Below are 23,188 nucleotides of genomic sequence, written 5' to 3'. Positions count from 1 at the left end.
GACAAACTTTTACGGCTTTTTGTCTAGGTCTACTGCCGAAATTACTTTATCCAAAATCATTAATTATTAAAAAATTTATAATTTTTTTTTTGGAAAGATGGATTAATTTATATCTCTTTGTTGTTAAATTATGCACCACTCGTAGCATGCCACCTAAGCCTTTTTGAGAAAAAAAAATGGTCATATTTGTGGTGTATACAAAGTTACAATACAAACAACGTTTGTAGTGGAGTATGTATGGTATCCAATTCCCAAAATCCAAACCACTCCATTTTAAGAGATAAATGTAGAGTGATACTGATAATTGTCAGAGAAACCAAAAATAAAAACTGTCAGAGAGAGAGAGAGAGAGAGAGAGACATTTGTTTTTTTGAAAACACCAAAACCACCTCTTTTCTTCTCTCACAACACTATTCTTTGAATCCCTCCACTCTCTCTCTCTCTCTCTCAAACACACAAAGCCAAAAAAAAAATAAGAAAAAAGTGAAAAACCAAAAAAGAAAATCAATCAATCAGATCAAACACACAGTTCACTCACTTCACGCTCTCCGATCAAAATTTTTATTTTTATTTTTTTTAATTTATTTATATTTAATTAGTGAAAGCGAAAAAGTTTTGGTTTAGAGAGGAAAAAAAAAAAAAATTTTGCGAAAATCGAAAAGCTAAAGTAAAATGCTCGAGCTCCGATTCGAATTCGCTCCGAAACACTCGCTGGTGAGTTTCTCTCTCTTTCTGCGTCACTGAATTCTCATTTCTCATCGATCTGATTCGATTTTTGAAAAAAAAAAATTGTGCTTTTTTTGTTTATTTTTGGGAAAAATTCGGTGTTGAGTAAATTGGATTTGAATATTGCAAGAAAAAAAAAGGGTAATTTTGGTGTAGATCTATGCGGTTTTGGTTTATTGGGTTTTGTGAATTTTTGTTTTTAATTGGTGGATAAATTGTGCGATGAATCTGATAGGAATTTGAAATGTAAATTTTCGTATCTCATTTTGTTTTGGGTCTCAATTTGGTAATTTGGTAGTGGAAATTGTAAGAACAAGGAAAAAAAGATTGTGGTTTTGTACAATTACAGTGGCCCTAGTTTTAAGTAATTGTGATGAATGGAGTATTAAACTTTAATGCCATTGATTTGCTTGTTTTAATTACTTCTATTCTAGCTTCCACAAAGGTAATTCATACTTGAGATAGTGCAGCTTATGGTTTTATTTATTTATGTATTTGTTTTTGATTGATAAATTACACGCTGGTTTTGAACACGCGGCCTTACCTTGCACCTCTTCTTGTGGGAACAAGAAATATCATTTGAGCCGAAGCTCGTTGGTAGAGCTTAATTTTTGCCAATTTTATGCTTTACTCAAGTTGGGTTAGTTGGTTTAGGAGGGGCCGCAATTTAAAGTTGAAAAATTGTAGGATGTGTGTTCATAAGGCTTTCAACCATGGGTTTCTATGTTGCTGAATTAATTGAGACTTTAATTGTTGCGATTGTCTTGTGTTGGTGGTTTTTTTATATTTTATTTCCCTTATTATGCATTTCTGACTTAGTTTTGTGCACTTCTGTTTTCCTCCTTTTTGTTGTTTGAGTTTGGCTGCCAAATTGTTGATGCATGACCTAACCTTTGTAGTGATGGTCATATATATGTTTGGTGCAGAGAGAAGAAAGATCACGATAATGCTACTGTGTTTTTTATTATTCATTCTGTTACAAATCTATAATAACGTTTTCTGACATAGCTCTATGATTGGCAATTCTTCTTCCACCTAAAAGCTAGTATCTTTATGTGATTATGTGACTGTTGGCTCCCTATAAGATGGTTGTAAATATTTCTCTTGTTTTTCATTTTGATGTTTGATGGTGATATATGGGGGAATCTTTTCCTGTCATTTAACTATCTGTTCACAATAGTATAAATCGCTTATTTATTTCTTACTTTTGGCTAACAAGATTCTACCGTATTGTTCACTTATAAGGATTAACAAGTCTATAATATTGGTTGGAATTTTTAAATTAGATGAAGTGATTGAGGACAACATTCAGTTTAGATATTTAATGCCGTCTAAAATCAACATGATATCTACCGTGTTTTGTGCTCAATATATGTTTCTCGGTTTAAAGTAATGCAATTAATTATTTTAGGAAGGTACTTGCTTGGATGGTATGGGAGGCAGAACAGAAAAGTATCACGAGGGTAGCACATACTAGCGTCCGTAATATACACCAAGCGCATTTATGGCGTCTGCCAGCCTAGGGAATGGTGGAGTGGGCAGTTCCAGGTCTGTTAATGGCTTTAAAGGTTCATCTAGTTCGGTTGACTGGCTGGGGAGAGAGATGCTTGAGATGAGACTGAGGGACAAGGTGGACCATGATGAGGACAGAGTAAGTGGCAATAAATTAGAGTTGTTTATCTTTGATGTCGAAAGTTCTTTCTGTTCCGTTTCAATCATTTCAATTATCCAATAGTTCACTTCTATCCCATATAAGTATCTACTGTAATGGGTAACATGTTGGTGAAGTGGTACTGAAATGGTTTGGTGTTTGTAAAGACACTTTGCCTGATTGGAGAATGATTGGCTCCTCTCTTCAAGCTATGGAAAAAATTTGAGACCTTTATTTTTTGTTGTACCAGTTTCTGTTCCTTAGTGTTTAATCTGTTGCAGGATAGTGAACCAGATGTAATTGATGGTGTTGGTGCTGAAACGGGACATGTAATACGAACCACTATTGGTGGTCGAAATGGTCAAGTTAAGCAGGTTGAAAGTAAATCTAATTGTAGAATGTGAAAATTTTGATATGGTGTTGTGATCTTAATTGGTGAGTACCTTACATTTTCCTGTATTTTACTTGACAGACAGTAAGTTATATTGCAGAACATGTTGTTGGAACTGGTTCTTTTGGTGTTGTTTATCAAGTAAGTTTACTTGTAATGAATTGCTATTAAACTACTTTTTATTCATTTTGACATAATTTCACATTGTTGAAATAATTATATTTTCTGTGCAGGCAAAATGTAGAGAAACTGGAGAGATTGTTGCTATAAAGAAGGTTCTACAAGACAAGCGCTACAAGAATAGGGAGTTACAGATAATGCAGATGTTGGATCATCCAAATATTGTTGCCCTTAAGCATTGTTTCTTTTCAACTACAGACAAAGAAGAGCTTTATCTGAATCTTGTACTAGAATTTGTCCCTGAAACTGTTAACCGTATTGCAAGAACCTATAGCAGGACCAACCAGCGAATGCCCTTAATATATGTTAAACTTTATACCTATCAGGTAGTTCTTTTTGTTTTGGTATATTTCTTTTGATCATTAATTATATTGTTTTGCTTTCAAGAACACAAATTTCTATTGCATGGATCTTGCCTTTATTATTGAATGTATGGGTATGGCAACTGTGTATCAGGACTTGAAGGAATTTTAGAAATGTTGTTTTATAGAAGTATAATCTTTATGGTATACTTCAGTGTATATGTATATGCAATTAGAAGTGGCATCCTTGTACATAGTTTTGAGTCTTTACTGTAGTTTCTTGGCTACTTCCTTCACTTTTCCATGCAATAGTCTTTTTTAATGAAATCTTATCTTATCTATCAAAAAAGAAAAAAAAAAAAAAAAGAGTGGCATCTTTTATTCTTTTATGATGCTTATAATAGCTTAGCTATATGATATAGCAATATAATAGGTCAGACATTATTTCCCTGGTTTGGATGAGTTGGAGAATGAATGGAAAGAAATGAAGAGAAGTGAGTGAGGTATACTTCCCACCAGTAGTCTTTTTTAATGAAATCTTATCTTATCTATCAAAAAAAAAAAAAAAAAAAGGGAGTGGCATCTTTTATTCTTTTATGATGCTTATAATAGTTTAGCTATATGATATAAAAATATAATAGGTCAGACATTATTTCTTAGTGTGGATATTTGGATGAGTTGGAGAATGAATGGAAAGAAATGAAGAGAAGTGAGTGAGGTAAACTTCCCACCAGGCTCATTTTTTGCCTCACCAAAAGTGATGAGCATTGGTGGGACATGAGTTAAGTCTTTTATAGTTTTATCATTGATCTTCTTACTTGTCAAAAAAAAAAAAGTTTTATCATTGTATCATTAGGACCCCTGCCTGACTCAGACTGGTAAAACAAGTATAAATAGAGGATAGAAAAGAGAATTCACATAGCTCATGCGTTGGGTATTTTAAACTTTATTGTAGAAACCCTAACATATTATGAGAAATTTACACGTTTTCCTAACATTTCTCTTTGCATTACTTTTCTTCCTATTAATTCTCACCTAGGTTAAAATCCAAAGTTTGTGTTAATAAGGAAAGTGTTGTCGATTGATTTGAGGATGAAATCTGGGTGCTGGTTCCTCAACAGGAAAAATTATTGTAGTTAGTTGCATTTTATCAGCAGCCTTAATATCACTGTATTCAAGTATGCGCGCTTATAAAATTGTGGTTCCCTCTTCTTATTTTTTGTTTGGCCGTATAGAATATCTTTTTTAATAAAAAAAACCGCCCTGTTAAAAGCTTCTTAAGTTAGTATATTATTTTTAATATATTAACTACTAAATGAAAGCTGCAAATGTATTTATTCTAGGGTTATTCATGGATTAATTTTTTCAAGTTGACAAAACTTAGCTCCAAGTTGTGTTGTCTATAAATAAGTCTCTCCTTTTTCTCCGATTTTTAGTTATTCTAATGGTCCTAGTGTTTCAAAAGGATCCCTTAAAATACTTGTGAAAAAGAGTGCGTAGTTTCTTCCAATGTATTAGGCTAGCTATGCCTTGGGGTTTTTTTTTTGGGTCTCCTTACTTTCCAATTTTATAATCAAGTGACTTATAAGCATTTCATTTGATAAGATTAAAGAATGGTGTTTACATATTACAAATTTATATGATTTTTGCATTTAAAAAATAATTCCACATCTGCTTTTTCGAATTTTATGATTTCTATGCTCAAAGCATGCTGATGTTTTGTAAAACATGAAAGCCATACTATGTTCCCATTATATGTTCCTGCTGTAGCTATTGCATTGTTGTAGCCATGTGCAGAGGAAACATATAATGCATGTCCTCTTGCTTTATGTCTTAAGAAAAAAACTCAAATGTACGTTAATCTTTTTGTTGGAAAAACTAATACAAATGAGCTCCAACTCATATGGAATTTTCTCTCCATGTAAGAATAGGGTGGAGGATGGGGTTGTGGGTTTAAAACTCATGTGGGCATGTGTTGCTTACCAATATAAAAGAAATACCTTATCTGCTATCAGCTAGAGTTCTGTTTCTCATTGTTGTTGTTTTCTGGGTGCAGATCTGCAGAGCGCTTGCCTACATACATAATTGTATTAATATTTGTCATCGTGACATCAAGCCACAAAACCTACTAGTAAGATTCTTCTTTTTGAAGAAGTTGGTGTTTGTTGCTCAAGACTTATTTTGCATGTGACTATTGATTTGCATGAATGCATGATATCTATCATACTAATTCTGTGGGTTGACTAAAGCTTATTGAAGCTGGTCATTCATTGGCAGTTGCATGTTAAATTCATTTGCAAAAAATAAAAAAATGTATTACTTTGGTGGTAGTGTACTCAAGACATTATTGACAAATCTATATTAATACCAAGAAATGCTGATGGGGTCATATTGCACTTGTGCAATGGATATGCCATATATTATTATATGGCAAGGAGGTTATGTGGCTTCTATGTCAAAATACATCTGTATATGTACACTAGTATGTGTACATATATAAACATGCATGCATACTTGTTTAAGTATAAGGAATATAACATGTCCATAATCATGAATATGCCTTTTAATTTCAGACTAAGAAGCATTGATGCAGATTCAAAATATACATATGATACAATATGGACGTGGCAATACATTAAATTTTGAAAACTTGGGATATGATATGGTAGAAATACTTTGATTAATAAAGAGAGTTGGGGATTTACTTTTTGGATGGAGGAATTGGTTTGGTAAACATGGAAGCTCTTTCTGTTTGGAATATGGGTAATATGGAAGGGGAGAAACAATTGCCCATTTAATGGAGTGGCGGTCTTGGTTACTGAGCTGAAATCCTTGCATTTGAGATCATTGTTTGAGTGGTCTCATATACTTGGCACTGGCAATATGCATTCTGCATTCTGTTGTAGATTATATAGACTCTTTTAGAATGTAATTCTTTAGGAGCACTTTGTGTAGACCCTGTACATCTGTTTCCTCTCCATTATCAATGAAAGCGCTAATAATTTTTTTTAAATGTATATATTTTTATATTTTAGTTTAAAAGATAATATCTGAGGCTAAAAGGCAGACAATGTCTAAATATAAAACTAGTTAAGAAGCTATTAGTTTCACATGGAGAGAGTTTACTTATAAGAAAAAAAGTAGTTTCACATGGAGAGAGTGAAAGAAAAAAAAGGTGGGAAGTATCCAATCGTATTAGAAAGTATCTGTATTAGAAATATATCCAATATGGATACAGCTATTAGTTTGAAGTATCCATGCTTCACAGGTTTCAGATATACCATATAGTTGATTTAGTTATTGTACATTCATCTGCACCTCTTTCTTGAATTTCTTTTGTTTGAAATGGGATGGATGGCTTCATGATCCCTGTTTTGCTGTTATATTAATTCATATTTTTTTACTTCAAATTCATCATTAGCTGTCAGTTTCTTTCATCTCAGCATACAATTTTCTAACCTATGTAAGCCGTCAGTTTCCTTAGAACCCATGTTATTGTTAGAAAGTTGTGTTCTTTCAAAATGTTTGATAGTATTATGCTTATATTGGATTTCTTATAAAGTGGAAACCCATGCACATTATAATTGTTGCTTTCGTAACTTAGTTCTAGGATGTGGATGACTTTGGACTATCTTTTGGTCGACTTGGCTTATAAAAATGTTGGTTGTTTGCTATCATTCCATGAGTTCAGTTTATCTATTGATAATGAAGACTTAGTTGTATTTTGTGATTCTTTGATGTGTATAGAATCTGTTGAATTTCTTGGTGACTTTCTAATTACACATTTCAGGATATTTCCTTTTCAATAATTTTCACACTAAAGTGCTAAGTGTTCACTGTCCAGGTCAATCCCCATACACATCAGCTGAAACTTTGTGATTTTGGGAGTGCAAAAAAGTTGGTAAGTTTCATGCCTCTCCCCTTGGTTATTGATGGTTGTGTTTTGTTATTTGCTTTGAGTTTATCCCTTTTGCATTTTATCAGGTGAAAGGAGAACCCAATGTTTCTTACATCTGTTCAAGATATTATCGTGCTCCAGAGCTCATATTTGGTGCCACTGAGTACACAACTGCGATAGATATATGGTCTACAGGTTGTGTGATGGCTGAGTTACTTCTTGGACAGGTGGATCAATACTTGAAATTATACGGACTTAGCTCTGTTTTTACCGTCTTGTGTACTGTCATTAACACTTTTATTGCAACTTATCTTTCAGCCTTTGTTTCCTGGTGAAAGTGGGGTTGACCAACTAGTTGAGATCATTAAGGTGAGGTTACTTTATTATTTTTCATCTGTCTTTGTGAATATCCTTTTTACTATTCATATTTTGGGATTTGGATTTTGGCCACTGACATCAACTCAATTGTATTAGCTAAAGACTTTTCACCTTGTGTTTTTGGAAGTGAAATAGGAAACAAGGAGTACAAGATCTTTCGTCATTATAAAACTAAAAAATATACTCTTTAGTGGTTAACATAAGTCTAAATAAGTGTTTCATTTATTTAAAACTTTTTCCAGGTTTTGGGAACTCCAACCAGGGAGGAGATAAAGTGCATGAATCCAAATTATACTGAATTTAAGTTCCCACAGATAAAGCCTCATCCATGGCACAAGGTATGTCCTTTTCCTTGCTTGTACCATTTTTATATTGTCTTCAATTGTCTTTGTTCTTGAGTGCCTTTTCGTGTGGGCTGTCTAAGTTTCACAGTTTTTGGAGGATGCTTTAGTGAAAGTGTTAAGATCAGACATCCCTCGGACTGGACATTTTTTGGCAAGTTGAGGACATCTAATATGACCAAGATCATATTTATATAGTAACTGTGTAGGAAAAATATAAAGGTAGAACTTTTGAGCAAGATTCTGGCTCAGGAACCAAAGAGGAAGTGGTTTTGACTCTCCTGAGATGTTGATGTGCATGCTTTGCTGGTTTTTAGGTGCACTGAGTAATTTTAGAAAAAAAAATGAAAGGAAATGCGTATATAGACCAATGGTTTGAGACTGTCAAGAAGTCTGAGAGGTATTACAATGGGGCTTGGCCATTGGCATGGGGAGAGAAGCAGTAGGTATATATTATGGGTCATGAAATAACTTTAAACCATGAATAACTTCTGCTTAGGGTAAGGCTTGTGCTAGCTATTCTAGAAGCCTAGGAATCTTTTATGTTATTCCCCAGAAGAATTTATGATTACTTTAATAGTGTCTTTGCATGCTCATATTAGCCCATGCAAATTATTTGCCTCATTTAATCGAACAATGTGTCTGTTCCTCCCCCCTCCCCCCCTCTTTTTTTCTTCTTCATTTAAATTTGTTCTCTGACGGTATTCTCAATAAACAGGTCTTCCAAAAACGTTTACCCCCAGAAGCAGTGGACCTCGTTTGTAGGTTTTTTCAGTACTCTCCCAATTTGCGATGCACTGCTGTAAGTTAATTTCCATTGTATTCTTTACTTGGCCAGAAAATATTATTCAATGCTCAGCCTTTTTTTGTTGTGGTACTGCAGTTGGAAGCTTGCGTTCATCCTTTCTTTGATGAGCTGAGGGACCCAAACACTCGCCTTCCTAATGGCCGCCCTCTTCCTCCTCTCTTTAATTTTAAAGCCCCAGGTAAATACTGAATAAAATAAGCGTATCATACCATCATGGTGTTCCTACTTTTTCTTTGAAAATTTTACTTTGTCCTTCATGTTGTTAATTCTTTGAAGTTCATTGTTGTTATTATGAATATTTTTTAAAATAATAATAAAAAAAAAAAGTAGAAGAAGAAAGAATGAAAAAGAAATTAGTGGCTTGATTGTGTTGTAGTATTGTCAAACCTAGATGAGAAAAGCTTTAGGTGGGGCAATTCAGTAACCTTGAAGCAGCGTGAACATATCTTATGAGTATTGTGCTTTCTGATCTTGCATTTACTAATCCTTTTCCCTTCGCAGATTTATTAATATTGTAGTAAAAGTTCAGAATTTTTTATATACTCTCTTTTTTTTTTTTGGTGATATCTTTCATCAGCATCGTCATTATTTTCATAGCAAGCATGTTTCTCAATTAATAGCGTGAGCTTCTTATTTTCGAAAGGGGGTCTCTTACAATTTATAACTTTTTTTCTTCATCAAATGTCATTTATGTTATCTATGTTGAAAACAGTTATATGAATATAAAAGTGAAGCTGAATTTCATCTTTACTTATCAAAAAGAATATAAAAGTGAAGCTACACTACTTATCCCAAAGAAAATGAAGATTAAGAAGACAAAAAAATATTGAGCTTTATTTTTCTACTTCTAATGGTATGAAATATTGTACCTGATTAGACAAAAGAAAATGAATTGAGAAATTGTCATTGGTTACAGACAATGTACTCATTTGTGCATTCTTGAACCTGTTGAAATTATTTTGGTTTGGTTTTGCCCCGGCTTCTAATGCTTACTAACGTTTTCTTTTATTCTTATTGGCAGAGCTCTCAGGCATACCACCTGATATCATCCATAAACTTATTCCAGAACATGCTCGGAAGCAGAACTTGTTTATGGCTTTGCACTCTTAGCAACCGTACCAAATCTTTCTTACTTCTGGTTGCCATTCCACCCAGGTTTGGTCTTGATCAGCATCTGTCCAAAATCCCTCACCCTTATTATTAGTCATCTTGCCTCCTGTGAGAGAGTACTACAAACGGAGTTCCTAGGACAGTAGAGGAAACCTGAGGCTTTGAATTTGCTTGCTGATGGTGCTTTTAAATTTAATTCAAAGACACTATGACTTATATCATGTGTATTTATTGTGACCCCAATTGCAGGGGATTTTAGTAGGATGAAAAGTATGAGCATGTATGTATGTATGTATGTATGTATGTATACCTGTGCTAAAAATGTTTTTCTTTTAGCAACTCTTCTTATGATCTTGTTCTTCCCTTATTCCATTTTTATGTTTTTACCCATATATAACTATGACAAAGATCTCATTATAAAAATTATAGTTGTGGTTGATCTTTGACGTTTTCGACGAAAAGATTAAGCTCATGTCTGAAACTTATTCCTAAGACTACGCTAGCATTTATTATGGTTGATTGGGAATCATCTATTGCTGATTTGTGGCTGTCCATGCCCCCAATTTTACAGCACTGTATAGTAAATCCTGTAATAAGTCTTCTTTTGCTCATTAGTCGAAAATGATTTTTGTAATCTATATATAATCGTTTCCGCCATTTTATTCTATCGAAAGTCACACCCACAGTTAGTTCCTTAATTGACATTTCATATTTTACTACATCTATAAATTTAAATATTATTTTTGGTGTTCCTCTATCTTCTTTTTTAGCTGAACTTGAATAAACTCACTTTTCTTTTTTATTGGTGCCTTAATTACTTTCCTTTAAACATGATCAAACATTTCAAGCAATTTTCACTCATTTTTTTCATCGATAAAGGTCATCCTCTCTTTTAAATTAATTTCTTCGTTTTGGATCCTACATGATATTGATACACTAACAAAACATGAAATCAGGGACAAGCCCTACTGGGTCCATTTTTTTTTTTTTTTTTGGGTAATTACATTCCCCTCTCTTGAAGTTTGGAAAAATAACATTCTATCCCAAACATGATGAGAAAAAACACTCTCCTCCTTTCTGTTTAAATTAATAATGAAATATTCCAAATTTGTATGAGAATCTTTTTACCAAAATGTAATCATGGTAAGTAAAAAAAATTATAACTTTACAATGAAAATGAAAAATTTTTCAAGCACCAAAACACTTGTAACAACAAATATCTCTATAACCCCTGTTAAAAAAGATAAAAAAAAATAATAAGCTAATTCACACTTGATATTTTAAAATACACTTTGATTAAAAATTTAAAACAATGAATTTTAATTATGAAATAAGATAAACCTACCTTTAAGCAAATGACAAGTTAGTACATGATTTTTTAATATTAGTATAACAAAGTTTAGTCAATTGGATGTAAGGGGAGAAAGTGTTTTTTTCCTACAAGTTTGACGTGAAGTGTTATTTTTCCAAACCTCAAGAAAGGAGAGTGTAATTACTTTTTTTTTTTTTAATAATTATTATATATTTCATTTTTGTAGTTGGGCCCTCCTTTCAAAACCTTAGGCCCCCATTATTCTCAATAAGCCTAATTAGCCTCACTCAAATAACAATTATCCAATCCAAAAACTTAACAAAAACAATAAAAACATTCACAATGGTGATTGTATTTTAGCAAAAAAAAACTACTTTACCACCAAAGAACAAAAAAATCATGTGTAACTAAATTTTTTGTAACTACAGTACACTTTATAAATACCAGTTGATTGTAACAAGTTGTTAAAAATAAAATACAATATTTTATTAAGATTATGTGTCTGTTTGAGAATGACTTATTTAGCTGAAACTGAAATTTTTTTTGCTAAAAGTACTGTAAATAAAACTAAAAATTAGCTGAAATTGTATAGTGAGGTTCATGAATAATATCAAAAAGTGCAATGAAACATGTATGTGTAAGTTAGATTTGAGCTTATATAGAGGAATAAAAAAAGTTATCTAATAGTACATTTACATGAAAAAGCTTTTAAGTGACAAAGATGCTAGTTTTGACATGACACATGTTAGAGAAGGAGAAAGTGATAGCAAAAGTGTAAAAGGACACAAGATGTACATGGAAAACCCTAGAAAAGGGACTAAAAAAATCCACGGTTTTGAGCAAGAATGGAATGTTCTGAGAGACCTTGTTTTTTACTTTTCTATCTTGTCAACTTTCTACTCTTTTCTCCAAAATATCTACTTGGGTTTTTACCTTAAAATACAGCTGCACATTCCTCTTATAATCTGATAAATATGGCTGAGTACAAAGACAGGTATCAAGTCATCATTTCTCTATTTTGGACATTTTCACAGCTGTGATATTATTTGCTGACTAAAAGATAGAGATTACGCCAACGTGGCACTAGGACTTGTGGGTAGGTGACTTTGCCACTGCTTGGGAAACAAGTCCTGGATATTGAGAGGGACATCAAGAGTACTGTGAATGATACTCGTGTTTCTAAAGTAGTCCAACATGTATTCAACCAATAAGGGGTGTCCTTATAGTTGCTGACCTTAGAAAGTCACTATTTCCCTTTTTATGAGTGCTTGAGTACCAGGTCAGGTGCATATCTTACTTCCTTTCCAATGCAGTCATGCCTTTGGCACGGACCAAGAATAGGATCTTTTAGCCAACTCTTCCTTTTCCTTTGCTCACAACCATTCCACGTGTAGGGCCCAGATCCAACCATATATGCATTCTCCCATGCCTTAGTGGTGTAATGTACAAAACCCATGAATAATAGCAAAAATAAGTTAAATAGTTAAAAACTGTATTTTTTAGCCAATGTCAAACGCAACATATATCTCTTCCTTCAATTAAAAAAATCAAATTCTCTCTATTCCTTTATTATTTTAATGTCTTGGTCTCTCAACCTGTGCAGTCGACACAACTCCCAGTGCCATCTAGGAAGCAATGGTAACAGCAGCAATGAAAGCTAGGAGTCTTGGTTTCACCCAAATTTTGTTTCTCAGTGATAACAAGAGATTAGTCCAATTTACCAACAAAGAAGCAGCTCCCAGTTGGCAGGAAAGGATCTTGATGGCTGATTTATCTCACCTAAATCAGTCTGGTCTCAATTATCACTCTGTTTTTGTACCCAAGATAATCACATGTAATATTAGTAGCCTAGCTAATATGGCAACTAGAACGCCATTGCATTGCAATTGGGTTAACTCGACCTTTTTGTTAGACTTTCCTTAGAATGGTATAAAAAAGAAAAGAAAAGAAAGAGTTGTTTATATTATTTTGAATGAAGTGATAAAAAAAATAGAATATTTGATATTAGATGTATGGTAAAACGAGTTGGTAAAATAGATTAAGAGTTTGTTTGGATACCGATATTTGTTGAAAATTGAAAACTTATTGCTGAAACACTGTAACAAAATAATTTTTAAATATAAATAGTGTCGTGTGGGACCTAGTTTTAAAGGTTTTTTTTTTTTTTTTTTTTGTGAATTCCGTATTTGCAGGTCCCATAAACAGTGCCTGGGACCAGTCAAGTAAAACGCAGACGCACAAAACACCACTCCTGTCACTATCCGAACTCACACTAAATAGATTTTTGAAATGTTAAAAGTTATAATTTTTAGTGTCATTATTGTGAATGCTTTAACTAAAAAAGAAAAATCTTAGTGGCCTAGTATTAAAAAGAATATTATTTTGTTTTTGTTTTTGTCTTTATCTTTGTTGATAAATGATTGTAATTTAATGTATTTAGCAACATCCATTTGATTATTTATAATTTTTTAATATTATATGAGCTTTTTTTTTTTTTTTTTTTCGACCCCGCTAACTTTAAAATCCTGGGTCGTCCTGCCTGAAATTCATCTGATTTATGGGTAAAGCTATTAAACTGTTGAGTGGCAAAGCTTGTGTTTCTGGTCTAAACAATAATTTATTCGGGCTTATAATTTTGTGATCAATGATTTTTTTCGTTTGTGCATGTGTTACTTCTCTGACCCAAAGGGTATCTGTCTTCATGTTTTCCTGGGTCCACCCTCATCTACCGATTTGGGAGCTTCTAGAGGGAGATGGTCCCCAAAGATTGCAATTCTTCCGTTGCTTTCTTCTATCATATCCTTTAGTCAGCAAAGTTTGAAAAAAATAAGAAAGGACAGAAGAAAAAGAAATTCATGTTCAAGAAATAATTGTAGAATTTTTAGCTAGCAATGTGCCGACAAGAAACGCATGGAAATTTCATCTCTTTGAATACACGCAGTCAAAAGGAGAAAAACATGGAAATTTCATGTCTTTGAATAAATAGAGTCAAAAGGGGCGTGCATTGAGACTGGTTTTGGATCTTTAATTGCAAGTAGTACTTTGGTTGAATAGAAACATTTCGCACAGAAAAACAGCGACTCTAATAAAATGAGAGAGAGAATGGAAGACTCTCCCTTGATAAATTAGCTAGAAAGATGAACAATCGTAGTATGGCACAAAGAAGCCAAAAGCAGGAAATCTATACTACAAGCAAGAAGGCATGGTCTCATTTTGCTCTACTTCTCATCTTGTCACTCAAAGCTCATCTCTCCACTGCATCTGATACCATGTACCGAGGTCAGCCTCTGGCATGGAACCAGACCCTTACTTCTAAAAGCGGAATTTTCGAACTGGGTTTCTTCACACCTGGTAAGTCTCACAAGCATTATGTAGGCATATGGTATAAAACTATAGCAGAGTTAACAGTGGTTTGGGTGGCAAATAGAGACTGCCCAGTCTATAACCCGTCCTCTAAAGCACTAGAAATTTCTGAGGATGGCAATTTGTTGATAACTGAAAAAGGAATTCCTTTTTGCAATTGCACAAACTCTGGCATGCCTAATTATACTGTAGCAGTGCTTCTTGACAATGGGAATTTTATCTTAAGGGATAAATTAGATAATGTATTGTGGCAGAGTTTTGAGGAGCAAACCAATACGTGGCTTCCAGAGGCCAAGATTGGGTACAATAGACTTACCAATGAAAGCAATATTCTAAGATCATGGACAAGTTTAGAAAATCCAGATAGTGGGCAGTTCTCTGCTGAATTTGAACAAGGTAAATTCTTACTGTACTATATGCGCAGTTCTTCTTCACTTAAGCTGCATATCAACAATGTGACTGAGAAGGAATGGAGCGGTGTAATAAACGTATCCTATGTTTCTGATAAGTATGGAAGCTATTTTACATATTCTACATATTCTACTCTTTACCCTTCTATATTCACTAGAATTGTTTTGGATGTTACTGGGGATCTCAATCTCTATGTATGGAGCAATTATGCGCGGCAATGGAATTTGGCTTGGACAGAAGCTTCACGACATTGTGAGATAGATGGTTTTTGTGGCAATTATGGCATCTGCACTCAGCATAGGGTACCTCTCTGTGATTGCCCAAAAGGATTTGAACCAAGGTGGTCAGGATCTTGGAGCTTACTACAAGACTACTCAGGAGGGTGTATTAGGAGAACTCGATTAGGATGCTCTGATGGAGGAATCGATAAGTTTCTCACGATGCCCAACATGAGCTTTGTGGCGGCAACAGAGATTAATAGAGCAGTTAAAAATGTTGAGGCATGCAAATTAACATGCTTTAGGGATTGTGACTGCATTGCTTATGCCTATTATAATGAATGTTTAATTTACATGGAACAATTGAGGAATTTACGACAACTATCATCTGATAATGAGATTGGTGGAGATTTGCATGTTCGCATTTCAGCGTCTGAGCAAATTGAGTTGGTTGGAAGTAGAACCAAGATGTCGAAAAAGGTTGCTTGGATTCTTGGAGTTTTTGCAATGCTCATTCTTCTCCTAAGTATTGTTTTGGCAATTATATTGTGGAAACCTTCCGCTGATGGTGCACTCGAGGAATCAGAATTTTCTTTGATGTTGTTCAAGTATCGGGATTTACGAAAAGCAACAAAGAACTTCTCCCAAAAACTTGGGGAGGGCGGTTTTGGTACTGTTTTCAAAGGGACTTTGCCAAATTCAACAGCCATAGCAGTGAAGAAAATAAGAAGTGTAGAGCAAGGAGAGAAACAATTTCGTGCAGAAGTGAGAACACTTGGAGCAATCCAGCATGTCAATCTTCTTCGCCTATGTGGATTCTGTGTAGAAGCTTCAAAAAGATTTCTCGTCTATGATTATATGCCAAAAGGTTCTTTAGAATCTCATTTGTTCCAGGAGGTTTCTAAAATTTTGGATTGGAATACAAGATATCGAATTGCAATTGGGATAGCTAGAGGGTTGGCATACCTTCATGAGAATTGTATAGACTGTATCATACATTGTGACATCAAGCCTGAGAACATATTGTTGGATGCTGAGTATGACCCGAAAGTGGCTGATTTTGGGCTTGCAAAGGTAATAGGTCGGAACTTCAGTCAGGTTTTAACCACCATGAGGGGAACCAGAGGTTATTTGGCACCAGAATGGATCTCAGGTGAAGCTGTCACTCCAAAAGTTGATGTTTTCAGTTATGGGAAGCTGCTTTTCGAGATAATATCTGGTAGGAGAAATATAAACATGCTAGATGAAGAGATATGTAACTACTTTCCAGCTCGTGTTGCAGTGGCAATAAACAAGGGGGAAGACCTTCTAACATTGCTAGATTTCAAGTTAGAGGGCAATGCTAATATGAAAGAGCTAACTAGAGCATGTAAAGTTGCTTGTTGGTGCATTCAAGATGATCCAAGGGATAGACCAACCATGGGAAATGTAGTTAAAATTCTTGAAGGATTGATGCAATTGGGCATACCTCAAATACCTCTTTATTTCCGGCGCCTTTCAGAAAATCCAATGGAAGCTAGTGTTTGCCATGAGATTGAGACTTGTTCAAGTTCATATTAACAGCCACAAGTTTTTGTCTGAACTGTCTTCATTATCAGTAAGCATGATACTTGCCCACCTGTGACCTAGTGATCTTGTTGTTCCTTTTATGTAACACGAATAAAAGATTCCACTATTGTTAGTACTTAGTAGCTAAGGAGCCAAGTGCATAAACATAAATGTAGTTTCAAAGTGCTAAAAGAGACTCGGTTATTTTGATTTATCTGTTGTACCTAGTTATTGTATTTGTTTAGAGTAATGCTAGATATATTATTTACACCAGTTTTTTTTTTTTGAGAAAGATTATTTACACCAGTTGAGTTGGTAAACTTGTATAGGTTTTCATTTAGACCCACCGTTAACATTACAATTTTATCTGCAACTAATGATTTGCCATGTCAACTTGTGTCAAATTTTGTGTATCTAAACCTTTTCATTTGTTTAAGGGTTAAAAGAACCGGTGGGATTTTGTAAGTAGTGTAATATTTATGTTATAAACTAGATTTTTATTAAAGTGTTTATTCAAAAATTTAGTCGGATTGGGCTATGTCATGCAATATTTATCTTTCAGCATTTCTGTGCAAAGCTGATAAATATTACATGACATATCCCAATAAGCTGAGAAAGTAAGAGGGTTAAAACTTCAAAGCATTTGATCAAATGCCGTCTTTGAGGAAAAATTACCATAATTAGTAAAAGCCCAGGCTAAGGAATCATTCACTGTAGCCGAGAGGTTTAAAGGTGTGGCTTGCAAAACATCAGAATGCTTCTTGAAGGCAAAGGAAAGAAAATTCCAATTCCTGCAAAAACATCAGAAATGTTTCAGCCTCTCCGATTCCATCTTTCTTTTTTTTTTTTTTTTTTTTTTTTTTTTTTTTTTTTTATAATATTTATGGTGCAAAACTTCATTTATCGGAAATCATGGTCCATATTATATAGGGCAAAACATACACCCTAAATCTGGCTCATGACAATATTGATCGTGACCATAATATAGTGTTGGAGCTTATAATTATGACAAATGTGCTATCTATGGATATGATGCCGGAAATAAATTATATATCATCCGTCAATTTGAATTCGCAATAGCAATGTCTCCTTGCATAATATCGTAAGCATGGACGATATAATAACAACATGCAATTCAACCGTTAGATTTTCTAAATTCATATTCAATAAAAAATATATAAAGAGAATTTAAAATTTTTCTCTTTTCAAATTAGTTTAGAGGGAAACATTTTTTTAAAAATTATTAAGTAGAATTGTATCTAAACTTAGTCTTTATAAAAATTAAGGAAAAAAAAAAAAAAGGATAGCTTCACTCAAATCATCTTAATTTAGATATATTGGAATAATTAAAAAAAAAAAAAATTGGCCATCTCTAATAAAGATGCTATAATCATATTAAAAATACTAAAAAATGTTATTTTTATAAAATTTTCATAACAAATTATACATGGTAAGTTGTTATTGGTTATAATTTAAACTTATCATTGAAATTACATTTTTGCTCTCTAATAACAACACGTATGATTTGTTACGAAAATGTTGTGAAAATTTTGTTAACATAGTATTTCTTAAAACTATTATAATTTTTTGTTATAATTGTCCACGTGACAAACCAAGAAGAGTAGAGAGAAAAAAAAAAAAAAAAAGATTAATCCAAGTGAAAATAATTGTGGCAAGTTGTGAAATTTAACGTGCAATTGGAATTAGTCCATCTCAAAACCTAAACCCTCAACAATCAATCTAAAACCCTACTACTACCACTCTGTCAGAACTCAGGGTGAGCTCAACGAGCCATCCATGGCGAGCAGACGGTGTCTCCACGCTTTGACCCGCCACGCCTCCGCCCTGTTCTCCACAAACCCGTCTCTCCCTTCCCTCCCTCTCCCTCTCCCACTTCCTCTCTCCAAAACCCAGCCCCTAAAACCCTTCCTCGCCGCCCACATTTTCACCACTCCCGAACCCACCCAGCACTGGTCCAACACTCGTCATTTCTCATCCAAAAGAGAAGACGACGACGAAGCTGAAGACGATGACGATGACGAAGACGATGGTGACGAAGATGACGATGACTATGACGACGATGAAGTGGGTGGGGTTAGCGAGGAGGAGGGCGAGCTGAAATTGGTGAAGAGAGAGTACTCTCCGGAGGAGAAAGAGGCCGAGGCTGCGGAGATTGGTTACAAAGTGGTGGGCCCACTAGAGCCCTCCGATCGGGTTTTCAAGCGCTACGACCCGGTTTTCGCTGTCGTTCAGGTTCTTCTTCTTCTTCTTGTGTCTTTTGGTGTCGTTTTTTTGATTGGATGTTTTGGAGGTATAGATTTTTTTTTTTGGTTATCTTTTTGTGCTTAGATTGGATCGCACCAGTTCAAGGTGAGCAATGGGGATTCGATTTTCACTGAGAGATTGAAATTCTGCGAAGTGAATGACAAGGTGGGTTGCTATTGAATTTGCGTGATTACTTATAAAACTATGTGTTCATTTGTACTTTGCATTGTTAATTGATAGTCACAGTCAAGGATATCATTTCCATATCATATAAATTATGCAGGGAAAAAAAGAAGTAATGGGTTTTGCCAAGTATCTCATGTTGATGGAAATTCAGAGTTATTGGTTACTTATAGTACTATTTTGAGGGAGAAGTTATGTACTTAGCATGCTTTATAGTTCTGGACAAAACTTACAAACAGTTTCTGTACCTTAGGTCCTCCAATTTAATTCAACTATGTTGCTGCATTGCCAATGAGTCACATGGTTACACCAGAGTGGCCTTCAGGGCTCATTCATAGATCTTTACGAAGAATTATTCATATGCTTCTCTCTCTGTCTGCGACTAAGGTTTAGACTAGTAGATATATATGATGATAAGATTTAATGAGTATTTTTTTTTTTTTGGTAGAAGAAGGCAATTAGTTAGTTACTAATGCGCTTGAGATCAATAGCGTATACAGCCCTTTCTGTTGCCAAAATCGTTGTTAGTACTTTGGGTACTGACATGAGCAGATATGCTTGCACTTGCCGTGAATTCACTTCTCTATGCAGCTTCTGCATTCAGATGCTCGTACATTTCTTTTCTTTGTTTTGTTCACAGTACCTATCAAAAACATGAGTCACATAGTTGAATTTAATTGTCCATGAGGGAAGATATTACTTTTTGTGCTTATTGGTCACTGCAGCTACACGGTTGAATTTAATTGGGTACCTAAGTTACAATGTCTCAGGAAGTGTACCTAAGTTTTGCCATTATTGCTACAGATCACCAAGCATGCAACTAGATTTGCTGCTAATATAGGATGTCATATGGCATGGTGTACTTGCTGTGTGATAGACTTGCATGAACAGTTCTGAAATGTGCTCTTGGTGGGATCAAAAGAAGTACGGATGGGAATTTAGTCTTGCTTTTGTTCAAAAATAGGGGGGAGAGGTTGGAATCATTTTGGTTCTTGGCCATCGAGTATTTCAATATGTTAAGATAGATTGTTAATCGCTTCTCAATAATGAGATTCTTGTTATTGGTTTTTTTTTATCAGTTGACTCAAAAAGCAGATCTTTTTGCTAATAAAGGAGATCTTTGGTCTGAACTTCATGCCTTACAGGTTTCTCTGTCTTTTATTTTATCATAATGAAGAAGGAATTTCAAAACAAAAATGATATCCAATGAAACGAAACAGGATTTATATTTAATCTTCTTTCCCTTCATGCTCACATTTTTTTAAATAAAAGGCCCTGGTAGATAAATTTGGAAGCCTCTCGAATGAGACAATTGGCATTTTACATTGTCTTTGGACCTTCCAAGTCAATAAATTAAATTTTTTGTTAAGTGGTGCCAAATTGGGTATATATCAATTCCATGAACCACTTCATTGGCTCATTCACCTGATGGAGCAAGCCAAAATAGACACAGCAAATTACTTATCAAAAAACATAAAAACAAAGACATAGCAATTCAGCTTATAGAAACTTATATATATTCTCCTTGTTCATTTCTGCTTGGGCTGATTTGCCATGTAATATCTTTATGATCCATGCTTTCCCTACCTTAACAAAGGAGATGCAATTGAAGGCATTTTTATCCAAGATGGTATTAGGATTGATTTGAGATTGCCTTGATTTCAATTGTGTAGTCTTCTATAGTTTTCTGGGAAGTTATATGAAGTTTTACTTTCCCAACAAAAATTCAATAACCTGTCTTTTTCTCTCAAAAAAGTGATTACTTTATTAATGCTTCCATCTCTTTCCGTTGCAGTTAATTTTGAACAAGGTTCTTTTGCTTGGCTCTAGTAGTCAGACCATTATTGGTAGGCCCATATTACCAGATGCAGCTGTTCATGCAGTTGTTGAAGAGCATGTGAGTGTGATACTAATCTTCGCTCTCTCTCCATCTCTCTCTCATTGTGTTCTCATTTGCATATAATTTTTGCAATCATGTTTGTTTCATGGGATACATTTCTTGCAAAATTAATTCCTTAGGATAACTGGAATTTCCAATTTGAAGAGTTAATTCAGAAGAGGCGGTCATTATATTTGAGTTCAGAGAAAGATATCCATTTTGATACTTGGAGCCTCTTAAAAAGGTCAAAACAAACTTTTCCAGGAAGAACTTTCTATCTAAATGGACTGCAATACAAAGAGAAAGAAATAGTAACTAGAGTTTATCTAGCTTCATAAATTACATGAAAACTAACAGCTATGTTATATGCTAAGTTGTGATTATGATCCCAACTCTATAACAGGGGAAAATCAAGAAATAAAAATGGGATTATTTTTTTTTTTATTATCAAGAAAGTACTGGTTATCTTGAAATTGCTATTCTGTAATCCATGCCATAATGCTTGGGGTTGGCTTCTATGTTTGCCAATAAAGTGCTTTTGCATAATTTTAACCTTGATTTGAAATTGCTAGGTGGACTACTTGAAAGTTCTAAAAAAATGATAAGCCAAATGAACAAATACAAGCAGGGCATATGCCCCAAACTAGTGATGGACGGAGGGGTGCTGGTTTTGAAGGCCCAAGAAACCTCCTAAACTACTACCTAAAGGTGTTGGTGCAAGTTGAAAATTTCTAAAATGCAAGGCAGGGAGAAAATGTATGCAGATCTCCTAATATAACCCCATGTTATATCATTGTGCTAGTAAAGTTTAAGATAGATCACAATGATATTAATTAATTTGCCTATGAAGCAAATTACTCCTGTGATCACCATGTTTATAGACATTATAGTTATCTTTTCACTTTCTCCTTTTGTATTGTCTGGGACCAAACTTATATGGCTTTTGTGAATTACCAAAAAGGTTACAGCTTCTCTTTTTTGTAAGGCAATTTATATTTTTCTCATGTTGCTCTCTCTCAGGCATTAGATGCAAAGGTAATTATATTCAAGAAAAAGAGAAGGAAGAATTATCGCCGTACCAAAGGACATCGTCAGGTATTTCATAAATCTATGGTCTAAACAATTTTTTTCCGCTACCTCACAGTGATCATTTTTCTTGACCCATGCTTCTCCTTTTCAGGAACTGACTAAATTAAGGATTACTGATATTCAAGGAATTGAGAAACCTGAAAAACCCTACACTGGGAAGCCTTCAAAGGCTGCTGGGAAGAAGCCAGAAAAGGTAACTGGGAAGAAGCCAGAAAAGGTTGCAGTTGCTGCTTAAGGGGGATTTTTTCCATGGCTATACATCAACAATAATGGCCGTCCATGCTTATAACTCCTGAGTTTTGACTTGTTAATCTTATAGGATGAGCATGATTCCATTCCTAATTTTCTCCATGTACACATCTTGGATGTCTTGTCATGCAGATAATCATACCACCAAATTGAGCACGACTTGTAGGACTGGTTGCATAATTTTTTTTTTTAATAGTAATTTGATTCATAAAACCTACTGTAGAATCACCTACTTCTGTTCCCAAACAGAGATGTTACCGTGGTCTTAAAGAATCGTATCTTTGCTCCTAGATTTTTGCCAAACTCTTGGATTCTAAAACATATATTGACATTGTGGATGTGGTTGCCACCTTGTGAGGTACATCTTGTATCTTTTTGAAATGGAACTCGTTTGGTTATTGTGCTCTTGCATAATTATCATAAGTAACTTGTACCTTGCGTTGATTTGAAATCTGCTAAAGTCAAAAGTTGCAAGTCTCTCATGTCTTATATCAAAGTCAGACTATAATTCAATCTCATGAACTGAAACCGGTTCTTAGATTGCATGTGGTTGCCACCTTGTGAGGTACATCTTGATTCTTTTTAAAATGGCACCTATTTGGTTCTTCTACTAATCATAATAATCATAACTTGTACCTTGCTTTAAATCTTAAATCTGCTAAACTCAAAGGTTGCATGTCTGTCTTGTCTTATATCCAAGTCAGACTATAATTCAATTTCATTAGCTGAAACAGGTTCCTAGATGGCAGGGATGTGCATGTGAATTGTGATGCATGTGTAGCGATACCTTTGTCTATGCTGTTGAAAGTGTTCAATTTACGGCATGATCAGAGATGTGCTTGTACCTGTGCAGCATTTTCCTTTTTCCTTTCTCTCTATAGGCTGG

At 34.3% G+C, this 23,188-nt stretch overlaps 3 protein-coding genes across 3 annotated transcripts; all 3 read left to right on the top strand.

The window, feature by feature from the left end:
- The first annotated feature begins 319 nt into the window (after window positions 1-319).
- LOC126716017 (shaggy-related protein kinase kappa) lies at window positions 320-10,120 on the top strand. The gene is made up of 13 exons (XM_050416924.1): window positions 320-714; window positions 2,138-2,377; window positions 2,659-2,751; window positions 2,850-2,909; window positions 3,002-3,274; window positions 5,307-5,381; window positions 7,095-7,151; window positions 7,235-7,375; window positions 7,467-7,517; window positions 7,769-7,864; window positions 8,586-8,669; window positions 8,751-8,853; window positions 9,697-10,120. The coding sequence occupies exons 2-13, from the start codon at window positions 2,231-2,233 to the stop codon at window positions 9,783-9,785; spliced, it is 1,269 nt and encodes a 422-aa protein (XP_050272881.1). The 5' UTR covers window positions 320-714; window positions 2,138-2,230; the 3' UTR covers window positions 9,786-10,120.
- Window positions 10,121-14,015: 3,895 nt separating this feature from the next.
- Window positions 14,016-16,910, top strand: LOC126716014 (G-type lectin S-receptor-like serine/threonine-protein kinase At2g19130). Its single transcript, XM_050416922.1, has one exon. It carries the CDS (start codon window positions 14,235-14,237, stop codon window positions 16,647-16,649), a length of 2,415 nt encoding a protein of 804 aa, XP_050272879.1. The 5' UTR covers window positions 14,016-14,234; the 3' UTR covers window positions 16,650-16,910.
- Window positions 16,911-18,341: 1,431 nt separating this feature from the next.
- LOC126716016 (50S ribosomal protein L21, mitochondrial-like) lies at window positions 18,342-22,700 on the top strand. The gene is made up of 5 exons (XM_050416923.1): window positions 18,342-18,890; window positions 18,987-19,067; window positions 20,881-20,982; window positions 21,985-22,059; window positions 22,145-22,700. Exons 1-5 carry the CDS (start codon window positions 18,435-18,437, stop codon window positions 22,286-22,288), a joined length of 858 nt encoding a protein of 285 aa, XP_050272880.1. The 5' UTR covers window positions 18,342-18,434; the 3' UTR covers window positions 22,289-22,700.
- The last annotated feature ends 488 nt before the right edge of the window (window positions 22,701-23,188 follow it).

Source organism: Quercus robur, chromosome 2, assembly GCF_932294415.1.
Source record: "Quercus robur chromosome 2, dhQueRobu3.1, whole genome shotgun sequence".
Taxonomy (NCBI): domain Eukaryota; kingdom Viridiplantae; phylum Streptophyta; class Magnoliopsida; order Fagales; family Fagaceae; genus Quercus; species Quercus robur.
Note: the sequence above shows the minus strand (reverse complement) of the source record. Positions and strands in the feature narration are given on the sequence as shown.